This window comes from Manis pentadactyla, chromosome 15 (genome assembly GCF_030020395.1).
Source record: "Manis pentadactyla isolate mManPen7 chromosome 15, mManPen7.hap1, whole genome shotgun sequence".
Classification (NCBI taxonomy): domain Eukaryota; kingdom Metazoa; phylum Chordata; class Mammalia; order Pholidota; family Manidae; genus Manis; species Manis pentadactyla.
This window is the reverse complement of record NC_080033.1, coordinates 6,134,996-6,157,918: the sequence shown is the minus strand read 5'-3', so window position 1 is coordinate 6,157,918 and position 22,923 is coordinate 6,134,996. Positions and strand designations below refer to the sequence as shown.

Sequence of the window (22,923 nt, the reverse complement as noted above, 5' to 3'; positions counted from 1 at the left end):
GCCAGGGGTGCAGCAGTAAAAGAAAAATTTGGGCTCAGTCACCCAGAACTCATTTCTGTTTCTTAAAAGAATCAAATAATGAGGTGAAGTTGGATATGTATTTTTTTAAGTTGCCTCCTCCTGGACTCAGCCTGGGGCCGATGCTGTGGCTTAGCCACTTTTGCCATTTTGATAATGAAATGTTAGAGATGGCGCAAAGCTGAACGAGAGAGCTGGTGCAGCAGCTCCGGAGGCAGTCGGCTCCTCTGTGCTGTCACGCATCTTGGGGTTTTCATGATCCTGTGCAGCAGAGGATGTCAGGGTCAGACCTCAGTTATCCTCTGGTCTTAAATATCCTTTAAGATGATATTCCTGACAGTCATCATTTGGTCTTTAACCTTTCCAGGAATTGGGACACTCACTGTGCCAGGAGCACAGCCTCTCCTTCCCATCAGTTCTTTCATTAAATAGCTATTCCTTCTGCTTCATGAAATATAGTGGGTCTGTATTTAGCTTTTGATCAGTAAATTGTGAACTCCATGAGATCAGAAACCAAACTGTTCACTTTAAGAGTAACACTGATTGCTCTCTCCTCCTTTTACATGCAACGGTGCGACATGCACTGCATGCATATTATGTTATTTAATCTTCATAAAGACCCTTTCCTAATATTATTCCCATTTTAGAGTTGAGGAAACTGAGATATGAACACTTAAACTAATATTTCCAGACTGGGTAGGATCCCCTTTTGTACATCCTTATATAACTCTGTCTTCTTGGCAGCACTTTTGTCAGGTGTAATGAATTAATTATTTTTATTTGGAATCAGCCTGCCTAGATTCAAATCCTGGCCCAGCTACTCTTTAGCTACATGACTTGGAGCATGTGCTGTAATCTCTCTTTGCCTCCTTTTAACTGTCTGTGAAATCTATAGTCATCCATCGGTAAACCGGGGCTCTTGTGGGATTCATCTCATAGGAGGTTTCTGTTGTTGTTTGTTGAGTAGGGGTAGAGAGAAATGCTAAGCTAAAAGGAAAATAGAACAGGAGAGTCAATTGTAAAAATATACATAAACTAAAACACACATACAGGAAAGCCATTAATTTATGGAGAACTCACTATGACCACAGCAATTTGAAGATTGCATTTGAAAGTCTTAGCACATGCAATTAACTTCAAATAGCAGAACGGTTCAATTTAACTGGCACTCGGCAGCTCATACAAGCTATTGGTAACAGTTCTTGGGTTTGTATTTCCCTTTAATAGTGATCTGCTAGGAAAATACTTAGCAGACCATCATAACCACTTTAAAGGGAAGACTGTTCTTTCTTTTTGCATGGTGTCTGGCTATATAAAATACTGATAAAAAGTATTCAGCCATGCCTTCAGAGGGGTTCTGTAAGGATTACATGAGTCTGAACATGTGACACCCTTAGACAATACCTACCATGTAATATGTATCCAAGACGTTAAAATGTTCACTGTTGTTGCTCACACCTGGTGGCATGCTCCTATTTTTGCCCTAACCGGGTTACTCTGGTTCAGTCTCCCGCCCTTAGGTTTACATGGCTCTTCCGATGCACCATGTGTCACGTCCCCTGCAATTAGTAGTAACCCAGTGCTAACCTTTGATGTAAATAATACAGTGAGTGAGCCTGGCAGGGAAGCTCCCAGGGTGGCGGGGGACAGAGGAGAGTAGGTGACTCCTGGCCTTGCCCATGCATGTTGTCTGTTTATGCTCAAGAAGAGGGTAGAGAACCTGGCCTCCATGGCCCCTGAGAAGTTTTCCTAGATGGGCTTCAGCGTACCCACCCATGCCTTGCAGTTCAGGGCAGGTAAAGGTGTGCATATTTGAGGGTTTCAATGTTTTGTTTTGTTTTTTCTGGGATGGAATCTATACGTTTCATCAGATTCTTAAAGAGTATTTGAGAAATTCCTCTAAACAGATTAAGAAACCTCCACTGACCTTGTGCTTCCCATGCCCAGATTGGGGACCGTGTCATGGCATTCGTCAATTACGATGCCTGGGAAGAGGTGGTCTGCACGCCAGTGGAATTTGTCTACAAGATCCCAGATGTCATGAGCTTCTCTGAGGCTGCTGCGTTCCCCATGAACTTGGTCACAGCCTACATGATGCTCTTCGAAGTTGCCAGCCTCCGGGAGGGGACGTGCGTGCTCGTGCACTCGGCTGGTGGCGGTGTGGTAAGTTGGTGGTGCCTGTGCGTGTGAGTCGTCTTCCTGGAAGTCGTAGCAGTGAGAGTGGAGCAGCAGCTGCCGATGAGATTCCTGGGTGGCATGTCCGTCAGTACGGATGAGCTGTACTGCTCTGGTGAAGGCCACGTGGATGGCGGGGCTCCTATAGGTGACTGTATTGGAGGCAGGGTGAGCCTAGCGCTGGTTTCTCCGGAGTTTGGGAAGGACTCCAAGATGGCACGTGGGGGCTCAGTGGGTGTCACAGGTGGTTTCTATGGAGAAGGGCTCTAAGTCCTGGTGCTCCGATGAACTGTCATGCCAGTCATTGTGAGACGCCTCATCACTCATGTACTGTAAATATTACCTGAAATACCAAAATGGTGGATGATCTACTTTTTCAATAAATTGCCATGGATTTGAGTTAGTTCCCATATTACTGACATCATTATTCATGTGTTCTGTTATATTTTCTTAAGTGGGAGAGAGGTGACTGGAGACTGTACAAGCACACTAGGAATTACACATAAACCCAAGTACCCCGACGAGAGTGAGTGCACAGGCGAATGTCACCTGTCACATGTGTCTTTGACTAGGGGAAAAATAATGGAAATAAAAATCACCTCTGTGCAGTTCAGGGATGGCAGAAATTTCTTCCATGGTTTGGATGTACGTCAGTGCCAGTTATTCAGCACATGTTGTATGCCTGCCAGAGGCAAGCACTGAGTTCTCATCATGGTCTATTGGCATTGGAGAAGAATCCTAGTCTTTCTGAGAGTGAGAGGGATTATTCGTTAATTCATCAAGCATTTATTGAGTACATACTATGGGCACAAAGATTAAAAAGAGAATGTCCTGATAACACCATCTAGTAGGGTTTGAGAGCTTCTCGGTGTTGGTGATTCTGTGATTTGATGAACTCAGAGATGAATTCTTCTGGCTGGGTCTATCTTGAAGATGTTTTCACTGGATGTTTTGTTAACATTAATTTTTTCAATCTTGAATTTCTATAACTATCGAACCACTGCTTGGTATAAAGCACATCGCTGTCTTGGCTTTCCAAGGAGACCAGCTCACACACAGAAACATGAAGGCAAAAAGACATGCAAGCTTTAGAAATTCTTTGAGAGGAATATCTTCAATCATGTTAGCAAAGTCGCTATTGTCTTTTGACCATGAGTAAAGATAAAACAAAAGCTAAATATCCCTCTGCAAAGAAATAGATTTCAGTGCCAGTGAATCTACAAACAGCAAGCAAGCCATTTGAATTGCTGGTATTTATGATCTGAGCGTGCTCAGCGTACAAGTATTAGAGACAAGTATAGAGAACTAGGACTCATACCCTCATCTGGCTGATGCCAAAACCTGTTCTCTTTCCACTTGACCACCCAGGGTGTTGATGGGAGGACGCCTAGTTCTCGGTAGGAGTCAGATAAGTAACTGACTTATAACTGAGAATATGTGAAGCAGAGTGTGAAGTCCACACTATTAGAAGCAATGAAAATAATTTGGGGGAAAGAATGATGAATTCTTTATGGGGAGCGATAGTCTGTCAGCAGAATTCTTATGGATAAGCAGGAGTTTTCTAGGTTGCCAAGAAAAACGCGCAGCAGCCCAAGGAGAGCATGGGGCTGCGGGGATGGGTTAGGTGACGGCAGGGCGAGAGGTGGGCGCGGGTAAGGCACGCGGACCCCGGCCCACCTGGGAGGCCGGCTGAACCACCCTCCCCTCTCCCTCCTCCAGCTCCACTCACTGAATTTTATTCATAACTCTTTGAAAGGATAAGCTGATGGATGAATGGGACCCAAGGTAATACCTAGTAGCAGTTAAGTTGTTTTCATTGTCAATTGACAATTTTTCAAATTTTGTGGATTTTATGAATATTATATATGTGTAAAATGAAGCATGGGAATTGGTTTTTGCTTAATTTTTCTACAAGCATGATGCCAAGTGCCTTGCACTCATTCTTTCTGTACGCTCACAACAACCCTGTGAGGTATATACTGTTATCACCCCATGGTGAGACTGAGGAAACTGAGGCTTGCTGAGGGGAAGGCCGTTATCCACAGCTGCATAGTTGGCCAAGACGGAGGCCTTCCACCCCCAGAGGGCTCTTCCACAAAGCCTGTCTTAAACCGCTAAGGCAGGTCAGGAAGCGTGGAGGGAGACAGCAGGGAGAGGCCCAACCCATCCTGCTCATCGCTTCTGCCTGCTCTCCTGTTTTTGGAGCGTCAGAGTGGCCTTGCTGCAAGCTGCCTTTTTTGATGGCCTGTAGTGTCATCTTGGCTTCTGAGAAGCCGGCTGAGCAGCAGGAGGGCAGGGGGAAAGCCGTAGGGCGGGCAAGGTGGTGGGTATGCCCCATGCTGGCTGAGAGGGGTGGGCATGTTACCCCTCTACTTCCTGCCTCTAACAGAAGGTCAGGCCCAGGACGGCTGCCAGATAAGCAGACGTGGATTTTATCTGTCAATTCTTACTTCCCAGGGACTCCCAAGATCTCCCACAAAAAAGGTGTAACCCTTCTGGGGGATCACTTAGATTAGTGGGGCTGAAATCCTGGATTGGAGGTGATTAGGAGATGCATCCCATCAGGAATGCATTAAGGACGGCAAGTACCTTAAGCCTCAAGGAAAGTGAGGCCCTGCTCTCTAGAATCCCTGTGATGAGAAACAGGCTCCAAGTTCAACACCAAGACCAGGACTCCCATTTCCAGGGCCAGGCGCCTGCTGCTCAGGGTTGTTCCTCAGCCACAGCATGGAGAGATGACAGGAACTTCAAGTCTGGTGCTATGGAGGGGGGACAGTGGAAGACGGCCTTCCTCTGCCATAAAGTACATGAGGCTGGTGATGGGCCCTATTCATTCGCCCAGCAGGCACTTACTATGTGCCAGGCAGCATGCTAGGTGTCTATAATGCAGTGGCAAATAAAGGAGATAGGCATATAGCCAAATAATCAGTGTAGGTTCATATGTCCATATATTTGTCTATGTATAAATAATATATGCACAAACATGCATATGTATATGTGTATATATTATATATGCATATGGAAAGGATCAACATGCTATCATAGAGAATAAACATGCATATGTATATGTGTATATATTATATATGCATATGGAAAGGATCAACATGCTATCATAGAGAATAAAGCACTGAGTGGGTGACATTTAAGCGGAGACAAGGAGGCAGTTCTGTGAAAAGCAAGAAAGCCCATTGCAGGCTGTGAAAGAGCAAACACCCCGAGCAGGGACTGCTGATGGCATGGAGGCACTGGAAGAGGACTGTCCTCCTTGTCTCATCACAGAGCGGGCTTGCTGAGATCTAGCCTGTCACTGAGATAGCCAGGCTTTGGGGCTGACACCCTGGATGCCCACCCCTACCCTCACCCCGAGGCCAGTGCACAGGCCCGGTCCCTGCCTGCAGATTCCTTCAGCTCTCTGCCCAAGGTCATTTCTGGCTTGCAGCTTGGTCCTTGCTTGGGGCAGGCTGGAAATGTACAGGAGTTAGAACGCCCAGGAGCACCTGTCAACAGGTGAGGGACGGGAGTCGGGGGCAGCCACCGGCTGCGGGGGAAGAACTGGGAAGTGTGGTCTGCGTGATCTCTCAGGGGGTCCCCACCAGAGCTGAGCTCCGCTGGGCACAGGGTAACACATTTTATAGGCTCTCCTCCCTTGCCTGTCTCAATACCACTGCTTCACCTTACTTGCAGGATCAAGTCCCACATAAACCACCTGCACACAAATCTTCATCTTAGGATCTGCTTTTGGGGAAACCAAAACCCTTTGAACAAGTCATTCGTGATCAGCCAAAGGTGAACTCAATCACCTTTCCCCACCATCTCTCTGCCAACCCTTTCAGCTCCAGCCATGCCTGTCTGTCATCTCCCCTTGCGGCCACATACTTTGCAACCTGACAGCCTTTGCTAGATTCCCTTATTTTTCTGCCTGGCAACTCCTATTCATCATTTAAATGCTACTTTCCCTTGGAAGCCTTCCCTGCTTTCTCATCTCTACATGTTTGACATTGTTTTACAGATAAACAATGACTTCACCAGACTTCATCCACCCATCCACCCATCCATCCATCCATCCACCCACCCATCCATCCATCCATCCGTCCACCCATCCATCTAACAGATACGTGTTAACTGCCTTCTCCATATGCCAGGCACTAGCAAGCTACAGTCACCCACATCCAGGTCTTCTCATCCAGACGGATCTTCTCGAGGTCACAGTGGGTCTTAGATGTGTCTGTGCTTCCAGCACACAGAGCAGAGTCCCGGAAGGAGTGAGTGTTTGCCAATCGTTTGGTCAATTTAAATTGATGAACTTCACCTGTTCCAGGCAGACAGCATCTGTGTAATGATAATGAGGTTCTTAATTACATACAGGAGAGTACATTTATTACGTATGTGGAATTAATAAATGAGTATGTTATCATCAAAATGTGAACTACAGGTAGACACAATTCCATTACTTAAAGTAGCTTGCAAGCCATTAAGTTAGTGGCCGTGTTTGATTTCCCAAATCCAAAAAGTATTCTTCAAAGCAGAAACAGACGGTCCTCCGCAGGCTTTACTTTATCACTCTTGGACGAGTCCGGAATTCCTGCTTTGCTCCCCACATCTTCTCTTTACAACCGTAGTAAGCCATCTGACCTCACACTGGTGGGGGGGCCATATAAAATATATGATACAATCCTATCTACTGGTAAGACTGTAAAGAAATAATCAGGGAGTTAGTCAAGCAGGGAGCCAATCTGTGTTCAAACACTGCGCATCTGCAGTTTGTTCAACAATGTGCCAGACACAAAGTACCCAGTAGGAGATAAAATGGATTTAGGCACTGCCTTCTGAAGCTTACAAAGATACAAAAGTACAAAGATGTTCACTGAAATATGGCTTATGATAGTACAGCAGTATGATTTTCTAGAAGGCAGGAATTGGTTAAAAGGAATTGTTGTATATCCACACAATAGAATATTCCCCAGCCATTCTAAATGATGATGTTTAAGAATTTTTCATGATCCGCACAAATGCTCACGATATAAGCTTAGAAAGAAAAAAAAATCAAGGATATACTCAGTGTGATTCCAAATCTCTGAACAAGCAAATATTGATATATTCGTGTTGGAAAACTGCTGGAAGAAAATAAGCCAAGTTACGTAGGGTCCTTGTCTATGAGATGTGGCATTACTTTTGACACAGTTTTCTGTATTTTCCAACTTCACTCTTTACAGTGGGCATGAACATGTGTTGCTTTCTTAATAATACTTTTTAAAAGAGCTCGGTAGAGATCAGAATAGATCCTTCCCCTGCAAAATGTGGCATTTCATTCTCTCATGTATCAGGAGAGTTTACTAATATGCTCAGTTTGCACCGTGCTTGGGGAAATAATAGCTTCCGTCCTGACAAGAGCCCTTTGGGAATGAGGAAGCGGCAGGACACTCTGGAACTGTGAGCGGCTCACCTTTAGCTCTTGCGTTAATTATGACCTATAAATACGTAGGGGCCAAAAGCAGTGGGCGTGGGGGAGGAGGAAGGCAGACAAAAGCCAAGCCACCCACCCCTCCCTCTGCCCCCCACGCTCCTGACACATAAACCTATGGTCCCCCAGCTGGGTGGCCTTAATACTGTTCCAGCGTGTTCCTCAAAAGCTTGGCAATAACTGACCCATGGGTACCCTTGACTTTTGCTATAACTGAGGAGACACATCCTGCCTGCCCGTGGGGACATGAGAGAGCTCTAGAATGCACGGTAGCAGGCAACACACCTTGCTGTGAGTAACGGGAGAAGCTTGTTGTCTAAGGAAGGTCACCTATTTACTGGGCCATGCAAGAAATTTATCTTGTGCATACGTGAGAAGAGAGCCCGGTCAGGCCACTAAGGAGTTCCAAAATCAATTGGCAAAGCCTGGGGATGACTGTGGTTGTGCGTAGCAGTGTAATCCTCCCTGCTTTTTTAGTGTTATTCCGGTCCTTTTGATCTATTCAGCCGCTACTCCAAAACTCTGTCATATGAAAGCAGGCTGCAAACACAGGAACAACTAGTGCCACTCATGCTTGGGTAGCGGGAGGTGCTCTCACCCTGCCACATTTAAGAGAGGATTTTCCCTCGACCTGCCATTGCCCACTGGACATAGGTCCATTTGCCAGAAAGAGGAGTTGAAGGGGTTCAACATGGTCAGGCTGGGAAAAAGATTTGGGATGCAGAGCAAGTATAAGGGGTACGGGACCCATGAGCCTATTGTTTTGAGTGCTATGCCTCCTAGGAGCAAACTCTACAGGGAGGCCGTACATAGCACAATACAAATAAGACCTTCGACACAATTAGAGTTTCCCCACAAAACAGAATGAGCCGACTTGGGAGGCAATTAGTTGGCCATCTCCGTCTCATCAGCTTTTGTCCTGGAACTATGCCGGGGGGAGCCAAGTCAGGCCTCCTCCCCCAGGCAGGAGGTTGGAGGGTGTGACCCATGGAATGCTTTTAGGTGTCGCGTCTCCGCATTGATGCTTCCCAAGCTCCTCCTGTGTCCCACCAGGTGTGACTGCCTGGTTGGGGATCTTGTGGGAGACACAGAAGAGAACTTGAAGTCCTTCATCATTAGTATTTGCTGGTACCAGGCAGGGTGCTCAGCCCTTTTAGCGTCACGTGCTTTCCTCCCACCTTGAGGAGGGCACCATGACCACGTGTGTGTGACAGCTGACATTCTGAATGCTCACCTGACTTGCCCAATCCAGATGCCAGTCAGTGCGGTCGGGGTACACCTCAGGTAACCCATGTTCAGAACCTGCCGCTTAGTATTGCTAGAGCCTAGCACCATGTGTGGCTCCAAGTGAATGTGCACAGGGCACACTGGTTAATGTGTGTGGCACGTAAGGTTTCTCTGAATGGAACAATGAACATGCAATTTATGGGACAGTGAAAAGGATACCATGAAAGGAATGGGGTGTTGACTCCTGAGATGTGTCATTGAAGAAAGAAATGCAAAGAGATTTTCATCCATTCTATCCCACATTTCATGAACAACTCCTCTATGCCTGGTGGTACGCAGCAGCAGGGGGCGGGGGTACTCAGATAAAGAGGTGATTAAAGACAGCATTAGCCCTGGTGCTGTCACTGTTTAAGTAGAGGAGATGACTTGATAAATGGTATTAACAGTGAAATAATTGTACACTTGTTACATTTACAAGGCAATTCAGTTTACTTTAAAGTTAGTTGTTCCTATGAAATGTCAGGACGAAGCTTTGGGCGGTGAGCTGCTCTTTAAAGACAGCAGGTCTGAGGAGGGAGCCGTAGACAAGGTCGGGGGACAGGACTAAGGATCGCATGGGAAGCCCCAGCTGGAGGCCCGGCCGCTGCCCTTCCCTCCCCTCCAGGGCGGAATAGCAGCGTGCTCCCACCTGGGAGCACTGGATGCCACCTTCCGGCTGTGAGGGGCTCGGCCCCGCCCGGTTTGGAACATCCGTGGAGGATTTGCAGTCACCGAGTCCGGGCGTCTGGTCTCTGAGGGCTGGCAGGGGACAGCAGCGCTTTGAGAGCTCCACCGTTCCATGCCCAGGGCGGGTGCTTGCCGGTGAAGGTGTTGATCATATCGGGGGACACCAACACCAAGGTCAGGCTCGTGGTCCTGTCGAGAGGCCTGGCTGACAAAGCGCCTTCAACTAACAGGGACACTCAGAAAAAGGCAAAAAGGTTTGAAACCTGGAACCAGGGCCCGTCCTTCCTGCCGGGAACTGTCACATGTTGGTTTCACAAACCCCTGTGCTTAGGGAGCAGGCAGTGTCCAGACGGGGAGAGGCAGGAGCAGGGAAGCCAGCACATACTCCCTACGTCCCCACTGTGTGCTTATCCTGTGCAGAGCTTTCTCCATATGGGTCAGCTTACACTCATGACAATCCTGTCGGGCAGGTGGTATTATCCCAAAGTTAGAGGTGAGGCTGTCAGTTCAGAATAAATGGACCACAGCCCCTGAAGGGATGCATGAACCAAGATCCAGGGACCCAAATCCTAGCCTAATGGACGCCTATGCCTTTGCTCTCATCTCTGGCCACCCTGTGAATTCCTTTCCTTGCTTATTATTAGGATGGCCACACCCTCACAGGTAGGGTGACCCGGTGTGCTGCGGTCACTTCCAGGTTCTGCCTGTTGAGTGGGCAAAGTTACTAAAGGCATCCCCCTCTACTCACACAGTTTCCCAATGTAGACAATAGATTGTATGATTTACCTAACAAGTATTTGGTGGAAATGATGCTCTAAACTGTGGGCACAAATTGTAGTGTGGCTGGAAATGTGGATCCGGCGTCCCACTATGCAAATGTAATCATCCAGGAAATGTATCCAGATGCACCGCATGGAAGGCAGCCAGCCTGGAAGTGGCTCTTCCCCACCAGGATCGAGAGCCCTGTGAAGGAGTCTTTGCCCTCTGGTGGGCTGGACTGGCTCCCTCGCTGGGATTCCAGCCGCACGGTTGATGGGTGGAAGGCTGTGGGCTATGGGTTGTCCTGTGGCCACCCACGGTCTCCATCAGCTGGGAAGTGGTACTGATGAGAGACCCGTGACTCGTTATGACCCCAAGAGGGTTGGTTAGTGGAGCTGCCCTGTGCATTGGGGTAAGCTGTACGTTGCACAAAACTGCCCAAGCCCTGGGGCAAGAGACGGATGCGCTTCCATATTCTTTTAGGAGCAGGTCAGTCAGATGCAGCCGCAAGGGGACAGCAGGAAAGGCTCAGGAAAACCAAGCGTGTGATGCTCACAGCTCCTGGAGACAGAAGGGCCAACATGAGCAGGGCCCTGGGGGAAAGTCAGTAGGGCGGTCAGGCGGCTGAAGACAGGTGCTGGAGAGGCACTTAGGCCTCGGCCTTTCCTGGGGTTTCTGCAGAAGGCAGCAGGGCAGGGCAGGGTGGGGAGCTTAGGACTGGCCAGCATGAATATTTCAGAGGGGTTTGGGCTATAGGGGTGGTCTCTGCTTGCCTGGTGTCTGGCCCTGGGTTAATGAAGGCAGAGGAATACCGCTTCCTGCCCAGTATGGACTAGATAGAGGAGGTCTGGCTCTGGATTCGGTTTGTTAGCATATCAAAGACATGATCCCAGTGGACCCCTTTGTTATTTGTAGGAATTGGCTTGCCCAGGGAGAGACAGCCTCTCCCCAGCCAGAAAGGATTTTTAAGATGGCAAAACACCATATAATACAAAGAAAAATTTAAAAATTTATAATACAGATGGCTACACTCCAGTTGCCAGGGCTCACAGCTGTGCCAGCCAGGAGGTAGGTGGCTGGGGAGGGTGGCCATAAATCAAACCCTTCCACCCAGCTCCCTGTCCTGCAGTTGACAATCCTAAATCCCAGAGGGCCTGAGAAAATAAGCTGCTTAGCCTGGAACCCCAGTAGGCTGAAGATCTTAGCATGGCATGTGCACTGTCTAGTGTAAGAGCAGAAGGGCCCTGACCGTTACTGAGCATCTTCTCTGTGCCTGGCATGTACTCTCGTCCATACTAAACAGCACTTGGCACAGTCAGCCCATTTGCCATTGTATAGATGAGACCACTGAGGCTCAGAGAGAGATGACCTATCTTCCCAAAGTCACACAGCCTGTCAGTGGTATAGCAAGGTGTCAAATTCTGGTTTGCCTGATTCAGAAGGTGCTCAACGTCACTAATCATCAGGGAAATGCAAATCAAAATCACCTTACGCCTATTAGGATGGCCATGATTTAAAAAGAAAGTGTTGGTGAGGATGTGGAGAAAAGAGAACCCTTATGTACTATTGTTGAGAATGTAAGTTGGTACAACCCTTATGGAAAACAGTAGGGAGGTGCCTCGCCTCCAAGAACTAAATGCCGTATGATCCAGCACCCTACTTCTGGGTATCCATCCAGAAGAGTTCAAATAAGAACACAGAGGAGATGCGGATGCTCCTAAGTTCACTGCAGCACCGTTTACAATAGCAAAGACATAGGAACCACTTAAATGTCCATCAGCAGATGAATGGATGAACAGAACAAAACTGGTACAGAAATACAGTGGGCTGTCATTCAGCCTGAAAAAAGAAGGAAGTTCTGCCCTGCCCTTTGCTGCCACATGGGTGAACCTGGAGGGCATTATATGAACTGAAATAAGCCAGACACAGAAAACACATCTTACATGATCCTACTTACACCAGGAATCTAACATATTCAAACTCATAGAGGGAAAGTAGAATGATGGTCACCAGGGGCTGCGAGGAGATGGAATCGGGCATGTGCTGGTCAAGGGCACATGGTTTCCATTGTAGGAGATGAGTAAGTCCTACGGACTCTGCACCCCAGGCTTTAGTTAGCACTGCTGCACTGACTGCTGAAACATTTGTGAAGTGGGTCAATTGTATGTTAAATGCTATCACAAAACGGGGGGAAGGAGGATATTTAGAGGTGATGGTGGTTCAGTTGATAGTACTGTTTGCAGTGATGGGAGTATACTTATCTTTAGATTCATGAAGATGTACATATTACATATATACAGCTTTTTCCTATATTAATCACACTCAGTTTCCTTGGGGCCCCTCTTCTCTTCCCACGTGCTGAGCTGCCGCGTGTCTGGCTCTGAGAGATGCGGTGCTCCAGCTCTTCCCGTTCGGATGAGCAACTCAAGGTGCGAAGGGCTGAAATGGTAGCAGTCCGACCTCCCTCCTGAGCCATCCCTTCTCTACCCAGCACACATCCCTGGTCCCAGCCCTCGATCACCCTCTGACCTCAGGGGTCCTCTTTGACCACTTTGCTCTTTGTTCCCCAAGCTTTTGTCTTTTCTGCTGTTTCCTCCACTCAACACAGTAACTGAGGTCTTTGCAGTGGGCCCAATACTTTGGATACAGAAGGGAATAAGATGTGGTTCCCCCTTAAGGAACTGAATGCCTAGGGGGAGATACAAAAGGAAGAGGTTTTTAAACAGAGAGGAGTGGGAGAGGAAGAGAAAGAAGAGGGGAAGAGAAAAGGGGGGAGACGAGGAGAGTCACAGCACAGAGATGAAGATGGCTGAGAAATGCTGCGTGTGAGTTTGGGGGCAAAGCTGGAGATAGTAAGTCTTCTGAGGATCTCCAGGAAGGCTTCCCGGAAGCGGTGGCATTGGGGAGCAACGGGGAAGAAAGCCCTGGTGACTCACACTACGTGTTGCCTCCTTTGTCCCACACCTGCCCTTGTGAAGTAGACATCATCCCCGATTAAAGAAGAGGAATCTGAAGCTCAGCCGGGTTGGGTGGCAGCTCCAGGACTCGGTCAAGGATGGGAACCAGGGGCGTCAGCTGGCTCTGCAACCTCTGATGGGCCGCATCCCCATTGGCCAGTTTGGGGGTCAAGAACAAAGAACTTAGCTTACTGACAAGGAGGCTTGGGTTTAAATCCCATCACTTTGGGTTGCTAAGTACTTAACCTTTCTGAGTCTGTTCCAGTTACTGGGAATTAGCAGGATGACCTTGAGTAAGTTCATCTCATCTTTCTGGGTCTACGCTTCTGATGGGAATACTTCCTGGGTCTACATCTTCTTGATGGCAATACAATGGCGGGAGTGCTTGACAAAGAGTAACTAGGCAGTAAGAGATGGCTCCCCTTCCTTCTCTCCTGTTAGCCTCCAGACCCCTTCTGGTCCCGCATTATGGGGCAGTGGCTAAGGTGCTGAACTTGAAGCATCTAGAGCTTCAGACCTGACCATAGGGAGAGTGGGGGTGGGTGTTTCCTCTTCCTGCATCTCTGACTCCCAGAAGACTGTGTTAGTCATGCCCTGATCTGCAGGATCCCACATACTTAACCACGGGCTATGATGTCGACCTCAACTAGGACAACAGGATTGTCACAATGCCATTATCAACCAAATTAGAGGAAGGAAAACTGTACAGAGTGCTGGATCTCAGCATGAGCCACACATTAAAATTACTCAGGGAACTTGCAAAATACATACTAATAATCAGGCCCTACCGTGGTTTTAAATAAAACACCTGATGTTAAGGTATTCTGAGCATCATGGGGCTTTAGCGCCTAAATCACGTGGAGTAGAGTGGTGCCATTAAGGGTGATCTATATCAGTGGTTCTCACTCTGAGCTGCATCAGAATCTTCTGGAAGGCTTGTTAAAACTTGGCTTTCTAAGCCCCACGTGCAGAGTTGCTGACTCTGTAGGTCTGGGGTGGGGCCTGAGAATCTGCCTTTCTAACACGTCTCCATATTGGATGCTGCTGGTTCTGGCTCTGCATACTGAGAAGCACTGATCTGTATAGTAAATAAAAGGGAAAAATATAGAACGTAGTATCTACTAAGACTTACGCAAAAATGCATCTGCACCCGTCAAGCTTCTTGCTGTTGAAATTCTTAGTACATGTATGTTATAGGGAGTGTCCTCTGTAGTGACAATCAAGATAAAGAAAAGCTGACTGATTCTTAGTGTACTAGGTGAGAACATAGAATATTCTCTCTGCCTTTGATGGGGGGATCACATAGATCAGCCCACACAGTGGGATTTGAATTCCCTCTCCTTATAACAATTGAGTCAACTGAATTGTTGAGCAGGTAGATGACAGCATCGATCTAAAAATATATAACTTGTCCCAGAGTATTTCTAAACCTGCGTCTAAATCTCAACGTGGAAATGTGGATTGTCATACAAAAAGCAAAGGGCTCAAGTACCCAATGCACTAGATTTTGTAATAACATTCAGGGATCTTTCCTAGTCCCTGTGCCTCTATGCGGGGAAGCAGATGAAAAAGCATACAGACAATTCTTTAGGAGTAAATAAAAAGTCTTACCTCATCATGCCCACCAGTTCATACATTTATACATTCACAAGTTCATTTTGCTAATTCTTTTCCATTCTTTCACTCTGGGAATGGTCTGTGGTTTCCGTGAGCTGTTTAAAAGTGAAGATAACTTTTGGAAGACAGGAACATAATTCTATTTTAAAAGTCATCTCGGAAATGGTCAAGTTAGCAATAGAAAGTTCCATTTTTCCCTAAACTTAGGGTAATGAGTCAACTTTCACTCTCTGGGAGGCTTCTTCAAGCAGCTTTGGCCTTGCCTGGCTGAAGAACCCGCCATTGTGACCGAGAAATCAGAGAGCTGGAGAGAGCACAGAGATCAAGTCCAAGTTCCCATCATCCAGCCTCCCCCTACATATCCACACACTTGAGTGCATGCCTCTCATTTTCTGCACATTTCAAAAACTGTACTGCACCCGTGTGGTCTTATCCTGGTCATTCAGTGTCGGGATTGGTGTCCTCACCCCTCTGGTTTGTATATATCACTGTGCCCTGAATTGTATACTTGCTTTATTAGTATCTGTTGCCTCTGTTAGAATGCAAGCTCCTATATGACAGGGACAATATATAACTTGTCTACATTTATCTTTCCTGCACCTCTTGTAATGTCCAATCTACTAGAGGCACTCATTAAATAGCCCTATATTGATGGAATGAATGACTCAATGAAGTAACAGAGATTCCAAGGATGACTGGGAATTAGCCAGGAGACATGATAGGGAAAAGGATTCCAGGCAGGGGAAACTGCATGTGGAAGGGTCCTGTGGTAGGAGAGGAAAGTGTGTTTCCCTATGGTCAAAGCTAGAGTTGCTGTAGAGAAAGAGAAACAAGGCTGAGCCTTTTAAGCCATCCATTCTTTGTCTGTCAGTTGAGCTTCTGATACTGAATCCTGAATGCATTGACAGGATCAGCTATTCTGAATTCTTATTTAGGAGGTAACTAGAATTCCAATCAGGCTCAGCCTTAATTCCAGGGCAGTTACAGCTTAAAAGCTACCATTTATTGAGTACGTAGTATGTACCAGGCAGTGCACTAGGCCTTTTATATAGCTGCATTTTTTTCCTCTAATTATCTGTCTACTGTGCTTAGCTTTTCTGGAATAGCATCTTGCTTTGAACTGCCAGTCTGTCGATAAGAGTCAGATTTCAGGGACCCAAAACAGCTATCCTGTAACTACTGTCCCTGTTTCTCACTGTCTGTGTGCTGCTTGAGAGGCCCCAACAGCCCTGGAACTTGGACTGAGCTGGTTGAAATCTGTTCACTTGGATGAACCTGAGACAAAGCTGTCTTGTCTCAGATCAGTGAAGCCTTCCAGACTGATACCAAGGACCCATGGTTTTCTCTGAGACTTCAGTTCCAAGTCAGCAACTTGAATGCTTAGCTGGAAGGGTAAGACAACTACTAGCAGAGTGGCCTTGGGACCGGGGAAACCTGAGTTGGATGCCCAGCTTTATTACTTCCAAGCCCCAGAGCCTTGGACAAGTTTCTTCCCTCCTCTGAGTTTGCATTTTCAGGTGTAAAAGGAACCAATCGTATTTACTCTAAGAGTGTTTTAAGGATGTAATGAAGCAATTTAGCACAGTACCTGGCCCGTGGTGAGACAAAAGGCCCACAGCCTCTCTTCTTGCCGTGCTGGTAGCCACAGGGAAGCGAAGCCCAGGCCTGCTGCAGAATTCTCACATTCTACAGAGGGAGAGGAAAATCAGTTGCAAGTACGTGCAGATCTCCATTTGCTGGGCTTGCTGGAGGATGGATCACCTTGTTCATTTCATGTTTTAGGTCCGCAGGTAAATTGCAAATCCTTTTTATTGAAAATTCATTCTGTCTTCCACAAATGTTTATTGAGTCTGCACAATTTGCTAGGCATGGGGGAGAAGCAGGGATATATTAGATGGTGATCCTGTACTCACCTTGGGAGTTGGAATAGGGAGAGTAAAGATTTTCTACAAATGGTGAGGGAAAGCACTTTTTTGCTTAAATACAGAACGTTAAGCATTATTTACTTACAAAAATCATTAAGGATCTTGCAAGGGCCTCTCATTGCCTAAGTGAATTAATAGAGAACTAAAAGGGGAGCAGCTGCTGCAAACAGATATGTACCGAACTTGTGTTTTCCTCCTGTTTTTATATAGCAATATAAATTATATATTATATGCATAACACTTGTCTATGCTAATTACAAGAATTACATATTATATATGCATATATAACAATTTTATTGGTATACCAATATATAAGTGAAATATAATATGCTATTCTGAATTGTATATGCATTTGTTTATATACACTAATTATACATTTACATATAATTATACATTGTTCTAATGATATATGATTTATATGATATAGAGTATGTGCATATATTTTATAATAATATAGATATAAAAATAACCCAGTTATTTATATCATGTTATTTCACTACCACATGTATCTTTCTCTTTAAAATGAAAATGGTAAAGTTCTGCTTAGGTCAGATACTACGTATGTTACATAAATCCATGCTTTATTCCCACTCTGTAATACTAGTGAACATGGAAATCTGCAAAATGATAAGGGGAATTCCCCCATTATATCCCACTCTCCAAGTTTCTCAAGCATCCATTCAGCGAGTTTCACCAAACTCCTGTTATGTGCCGGGCTCTGCCCTGGGCACTGGGGTGTGGAGCCAGATGAGGCCTTGGCCGTGACCTCGTGGGGCTCACAGATGGGGCAGTTGGCCACCTCAGAAGGCTGTGGGGCTGCTGTCCTGGAGGAAGGAGCCACAGACCCACAGATCCACAAAAGCAGCCAAGTGACTTTGCCTGGGACACTGGGAAGGATTTCTAAAAAAGGAGATGTCTACAGGGAAGTGGGAAGGACGTGAAGAAGAGAGTGGAATACGGGCCTGCTGTGGAGGGGAAAGGCACGGAGAAAACCAGCGCTGATGCTCACGCAGTGGGACACATTCAGGAGGGGGGACTGCAGATGTGCTCCTGCTGATAGGATAAAATACCAAGAAAGTAGCAGCTGTATTCATAGCGGTCCTGATGGCAAATACTGAGCATCTACTGCCGTCAGCCCCTGGATGCATTAGATCTATGGTCCCGCCACGATCTTAGAATACATATGGAATTACACGCCGCATAGTGAGACAAGTGCCCAGAGGATCTGCTCTGTCACTCGAGGCCACTTGGCTGTGAGCACGGAGCTCAGCTGATCAAGGTCTGCTCTATCTTACCCTGTGGCCTTGGGCCAGGTGCCTGACTCTGCAAACCTCAGCTCCTTCCTCAGGAAACTAGAGCTAACGGCTTGTTCTGCGGGCGCCACGGAAAGAGGGCGGCACAGGGCTAGGGTCATGGCGTATCAGTCAGCAGTGGCTCAAGTTCTGTGATACCGGTCAAGTGAAAGGATCTCAGGGTAAAGAGGCCCACAGGGCTAGATCTGGAGGGCTAGCCTGGGAACAACTGAAGGGTGTGCACTTCATTCTGAGAGCCATGACAGGGATCCTTTGAAACAAGCAGTGAAATGCTCAGTGTTGTATTAAGGAGCCTCACTGTGCCCGCGGTGTGAAGTGCACAGGGACATAGCCAGGCCCGTTTGAAGGGCACTGTCCTGAGCCAGGGGAGGAAGTTTGACCATCAGACTGAGAGATGACAGAGATGCCGAGAGGGAATGACACACTAGCTAGCTGGATGTGGGAGGACAAAGACAGAGGGGTCAGGGTGACCGCCAGGTTCCTGGCTTTAGGGTGACCGGTGTGGTTCCACCCACTGAAGCAGGAAATACAGTAAGAGTCCCCTCAGTTCACTGTTGAAGTCCTAACCCCCAGTACCTCGGAATGCCACCTTATTTGGAGGTAGGGCCTTCACAGAGGTAATCGAGTTAAAATGAGGTCATTAGGGGGGCCCTGATTCAGTAGCCTGGTGTCCTCATAAGAAAGGAAATTTGGACACAGGCTGGCGTAGAGGGAAGACCACGGAAAGAGCCCCAGAGAGAAGATGGTCTGTGAAGCCAAGAAGCCGCATCGGCCCCCACCTTCACAGCCACTGGAAGGAAACAGCACTGCTGACATCTTGGCTTTACACTCCCAGCCTCCAGAACCATGGACAGTACCTTTCTGTTGTTTAAACCACCCAGTCTGTGAAGTAATGTGCTGATAGCCATGAGTTTCATTTTGGATGAGTGTTGTTTTTGGATAGCCTTGCCGACAGATACCCAAATGGTAGTTCAATACACAAGTCTGGCCTCCGTGTGGGGGGCTTGGCACTGGAGATGGATTAAGGTGTGTCATCATTTCTGACACTCCAGCATCTACAGCAGTGTGACTGTACACAATAGGAGTTTGAAAACTAGTCCGGTGGATAAAGGTTATATTTCCTTAAGACAGAGGGCAGGACGGACTACACAGATACTGGCACTGGTTCTAATCTCCCATCCCAGTACTAACAAGGTTAGCTCAAGCCCTGTTGAATTTCAGAGGATTGCTGCGTTGATGCTGGTATTTATACCCACTAGGAAGGATAGTCCCTTCTTTATTCTCCATAATCAGGGGATAGAAATATTAAGCAAATATCAAAGCTATTCTTAGAACAGAGAACTATAGCCTCTCTGGAGTCTTAGGTTCATGCCATGTTCTGAAATGTTGACCTCCAAGTGAGCCTGTCAGTAACATGTCTATTTTAGGCAGCAACTTAAAAGTCTGCTTATCTTAAAATGTCAAAGTAAGCAGACAGTACGGCCTAACAGAAAATGGCAACAACCGGAAGTCAGGGGACCTTGTTTGAATCTCAGATCTGCCTCTGAAGACCTGGGTCACCTTACCCTTTCTGAGTCCCCTTTTCCTCATCTATAAAACAGTGATGGGAAGGGGGCAACTGGATAATCTTCCAGCTCTGAGATTCTGTGACTCTTTCAGCATTGCCTTTAATTGCTGATTTAATTGTGACTGTGGGGAAGAGACGTTTCCAGAAATTGACCTGCCAACCTGACTTAGTCCACCAACGTGAAGACATGTACATAAGGTGATAGGCAGAAGTTAATGCCCCAGCTGACTTTGGCAGAATAATTTCCCTCCTTAATAATTTCTGCCTCCTTAAGATAGTGAATGGAGCACTGGAAAGACATAGTACATGCCTTGGGAATGCAGCTTAATTATCAGCAAATTGGGTCTAACAAGGTTTCTGAATGCACATGATCACAGGATTTTGTCCAATGATGTAAATTTGTGACCATGTTGAAAAAGGATATGGAAAAACCACCCATTCCTAACTGCATCTGTGATGTCTCTTAGACCATTTAACATTTAAACCTCATCCATTGGCATTTCCTTTGTAACTGGGCATCTCAGCCCTGGCTATGATAACCCGCCAGAGGGTACAGATGATTAAGATTTATAGAGTACCTATGAAATGCCACGTTTTGTGTCAAGTGCTTGACCTGTGTTACATATGCCTCCTGTAACCCCTGTAGCAGAGGCTGTCAGCCATACCGTATCTTCTCTGCACTTAGCCCAGCCTGCTGAAGGTTGCTTACTTAGGGCTTCTGTCCAGCTGCGGGAGCTTTCTTGGCCCATGAGGATGAGCCAGATGTGCACAAGAAAGACTGCCACAGAAGCAACGCTCAACCTATATCAGATGGACATCTGGTAGATAAATACTCCAGCTTCCTCACCACTTGGTTGGGATAACATGTATATTTGTGCCCTTGCTCATGGAGTTCCCCAGAGGGATTGAGTTGTAGGAACCCCTGGTGGGTATGGACTTGATAAAAAGCCTATAATGGCTGCCTTCTATTTCTATCTTGGTATCCTGGCATTTCCTGCAATCATATTCCAAATAAAGCACTCTCAGATCCTTGCCTCAGGGTCTGTTTCTCAGGGACCCAAACTAAGATATTCCCTTAGGCCCCCCTAAGGAGGAGGTACCTTTATTGCTAATTTATAGATGAGGAACCGAGGCTCAGTGTGGTTACATGAGTTGTTATCTTGGTGCTCGGCTTCGCTAGCTCACACTCACTTTCCTCTACACTAGTGGTTTGCAACTGAGGGAGATTTTTGTCTCCCAGGGGATGTTTTGAAATGTCTGGAGACATTTTTACTTGTCACAAACTGCGGGTTGTTACTGGCACCTGGTAGGTGGAGGCTAGGATGCTGCTAGACATCAATGCACAGTTCAGCTCCTACAACAAAGACTGAGCTACAAAAGGTGAAGAGTGGCAAAGGTTGAGAAATCCCGCTCTCCACCCAGCAAGCCTGGTGGTCGGGTGGTAGCACTCCTGTGTGACTTCCCTATTATGTTTCACTTCCAGGGCCGGGCTGTGGCTCAGCTGTGCTCCACTATCCCCAACGTGACTATCTTTGGAATGGCTTCCACTTTCAGGCGTGAAGCCATCAAAGACTCTGTGACCCACCTCTGTGACAGAAATGCAGACTATGTGCAAGAAGTGAAAAGGCAAGGGTTTGCTCCCGGGTGGTCCTTGCTCTTTCCTCTCCTACAGAGCAGTAGCACCCATTTAGAGGGGGGATGACAACAATAATAATAGTAATAACAGGAAACATATATGTTGGGGGCCTGGCTTTCCTAGCTCTGTGATGAACACTTTGCATGTATTAGCTCATGTACTTCTCTCAAAAGATAGACCTTTGCCTGCCTGAAAAACCCTGTTATCCCTGTTTTGGAGAGGATAAAACCAAGGGACAGAGCAGTCCAATAACTCACGAAGCTAGATTATGACAGCTGCTATAACACTACCTTAGCACAGAGAGGCTTATTTCTCAGTCATTCACATAACAACCCAAGGAAATGTAGATTCCAACCTGGCTGTGACTGAGAGCCACTGAGGGACCAAACTAGTGACCCAACCAGCTTTGGGTTTTGAACAGTCACTGGTGGTGTGTAGAGAAGGAATGGGAGGTGGGAAGGGCTGCAGGCCGGGAGAGCAGGCGGCTGGCTGCTGTCGGGAGCTAGCAGACGGGGACCCTGGTTTAAACCCAATCCCTATTGCACCTGGGATCCCAAAGCCATTGATCACGGCCACATGTATGTCAACACAGGGAATCAGATGGAAAACCCAGCTGCCGCCCCGCTTTCGGGTGATCTGTGTGTGCCACCCGGCTGCTGCTCAGGGCATGAGGCTGACTCTCGGGTTCTGCTTCACTCGGGGCCCCTGAGGGAATTCGGAGATGTCCCAGAGCCACTGTTTGCTTATTTTCATTTTCCAGCCCTGAGCTGTAAGGTGTGAGGGAATTAAGTTGTCCACCGAGCATCATAATAAAGAAATGACTCTCTCCAAATCACACAATAAGATGAAAACTTAAAGGACTAGAGGATGTGGTTGTTTGAAGTGATAGATTCAGACCAGATTAGGGGACGCTTGGGACATTTCTTGGAGAATCTTCTGATGGTCTATATTTTCAGATCTGCCTTTAAATTTGAAGGTAGATATTTGCAAAAAATTTAAGGTTGCCCCAGTACTGACTGTGGGATGTGAAAAGAGAGCTTTGAAGCTAGATATTACAAGTTCACCAGCCGTGTCTCAGATGTCTGGAGATTGCAGGCATATTTTCAGGTCTTCCAGGGTAGACCTTTGCCTGCCTTCCGAGCCCTCGGGCAGCCTGCATCTCGCAGCTGCAGTGTGGAGGATCCGGAAGGAGCCCAGTGCCGCTGGAGGTGGGAGCATGTGCGAAGCAGTGAGAGGGGACAGTGAGAGGCGGCTGCTCTTCTGAAAAAGTGACCATTCATAAGCAGGACACTCCTGTCCTCCCATTGTCCATGCAGCGCCTCCATCCCCTGTTCCTCCTGTCCTTGGTCTGCTGCCTCTAGCCTTTCAATCCATGATGAATGCTGATGTCAGAAAAGCAAAGGGTAACAGCATCTGAGACCCACCTCACCACCACCTTCTTTCAAATGTGGCTTCCAAAAGCTCCTGTGCGTCTAAGCAGAGACCCTGGGATTGGACCAAAAATGACTGGGAAGCTGCAAATATGTTTATGCCCTCTGTCGC

At 47.0% G+C, this 22,923-nt stretch overlaps 1 protein-coding gene and 1 non-coding gene across 2 annotated transcripts in view; one reads left to right on the top strand and one right to left on the bottom strand.

Moving 5' to 3' along the window:
- LOC130681114 (synaptic vesicle membrane protein VAT-1 homolog-like) overlaps positions 1-22,645 on the top strand; it is a 45,660-nt gene extending 23,015 nt beyond the window's left edge. Inside the window, exons 5-7 of the mRNA XM_057493310.1 lie at positions 1,966-2,181; positions 21,229-21,371; positions 22,498-22,645. Coding sequence (XP_057349293.1) covers positions 1,966-2,181; positions 21,229-21,371; positions 22,498-22,645 — 507 coding nt within the window. The remainder of the gene's footprint in view (positions 1-1,965; positions 2,182-21,228; positions 21,372-22,497) is intronic.
- On the bottom strand, positions 1,225-1,362 carry LOC130681177 (small nucleolar RNA SNORA15). Its single transcript, XR_008994232.1, has one exon. It is a non-coding gene; the product is annotated as a small nucleolar RNA SNORA15 (small nucleolar RNA).
- Positions 22,646-22,923: the final 278 nt, after the last annotated feature.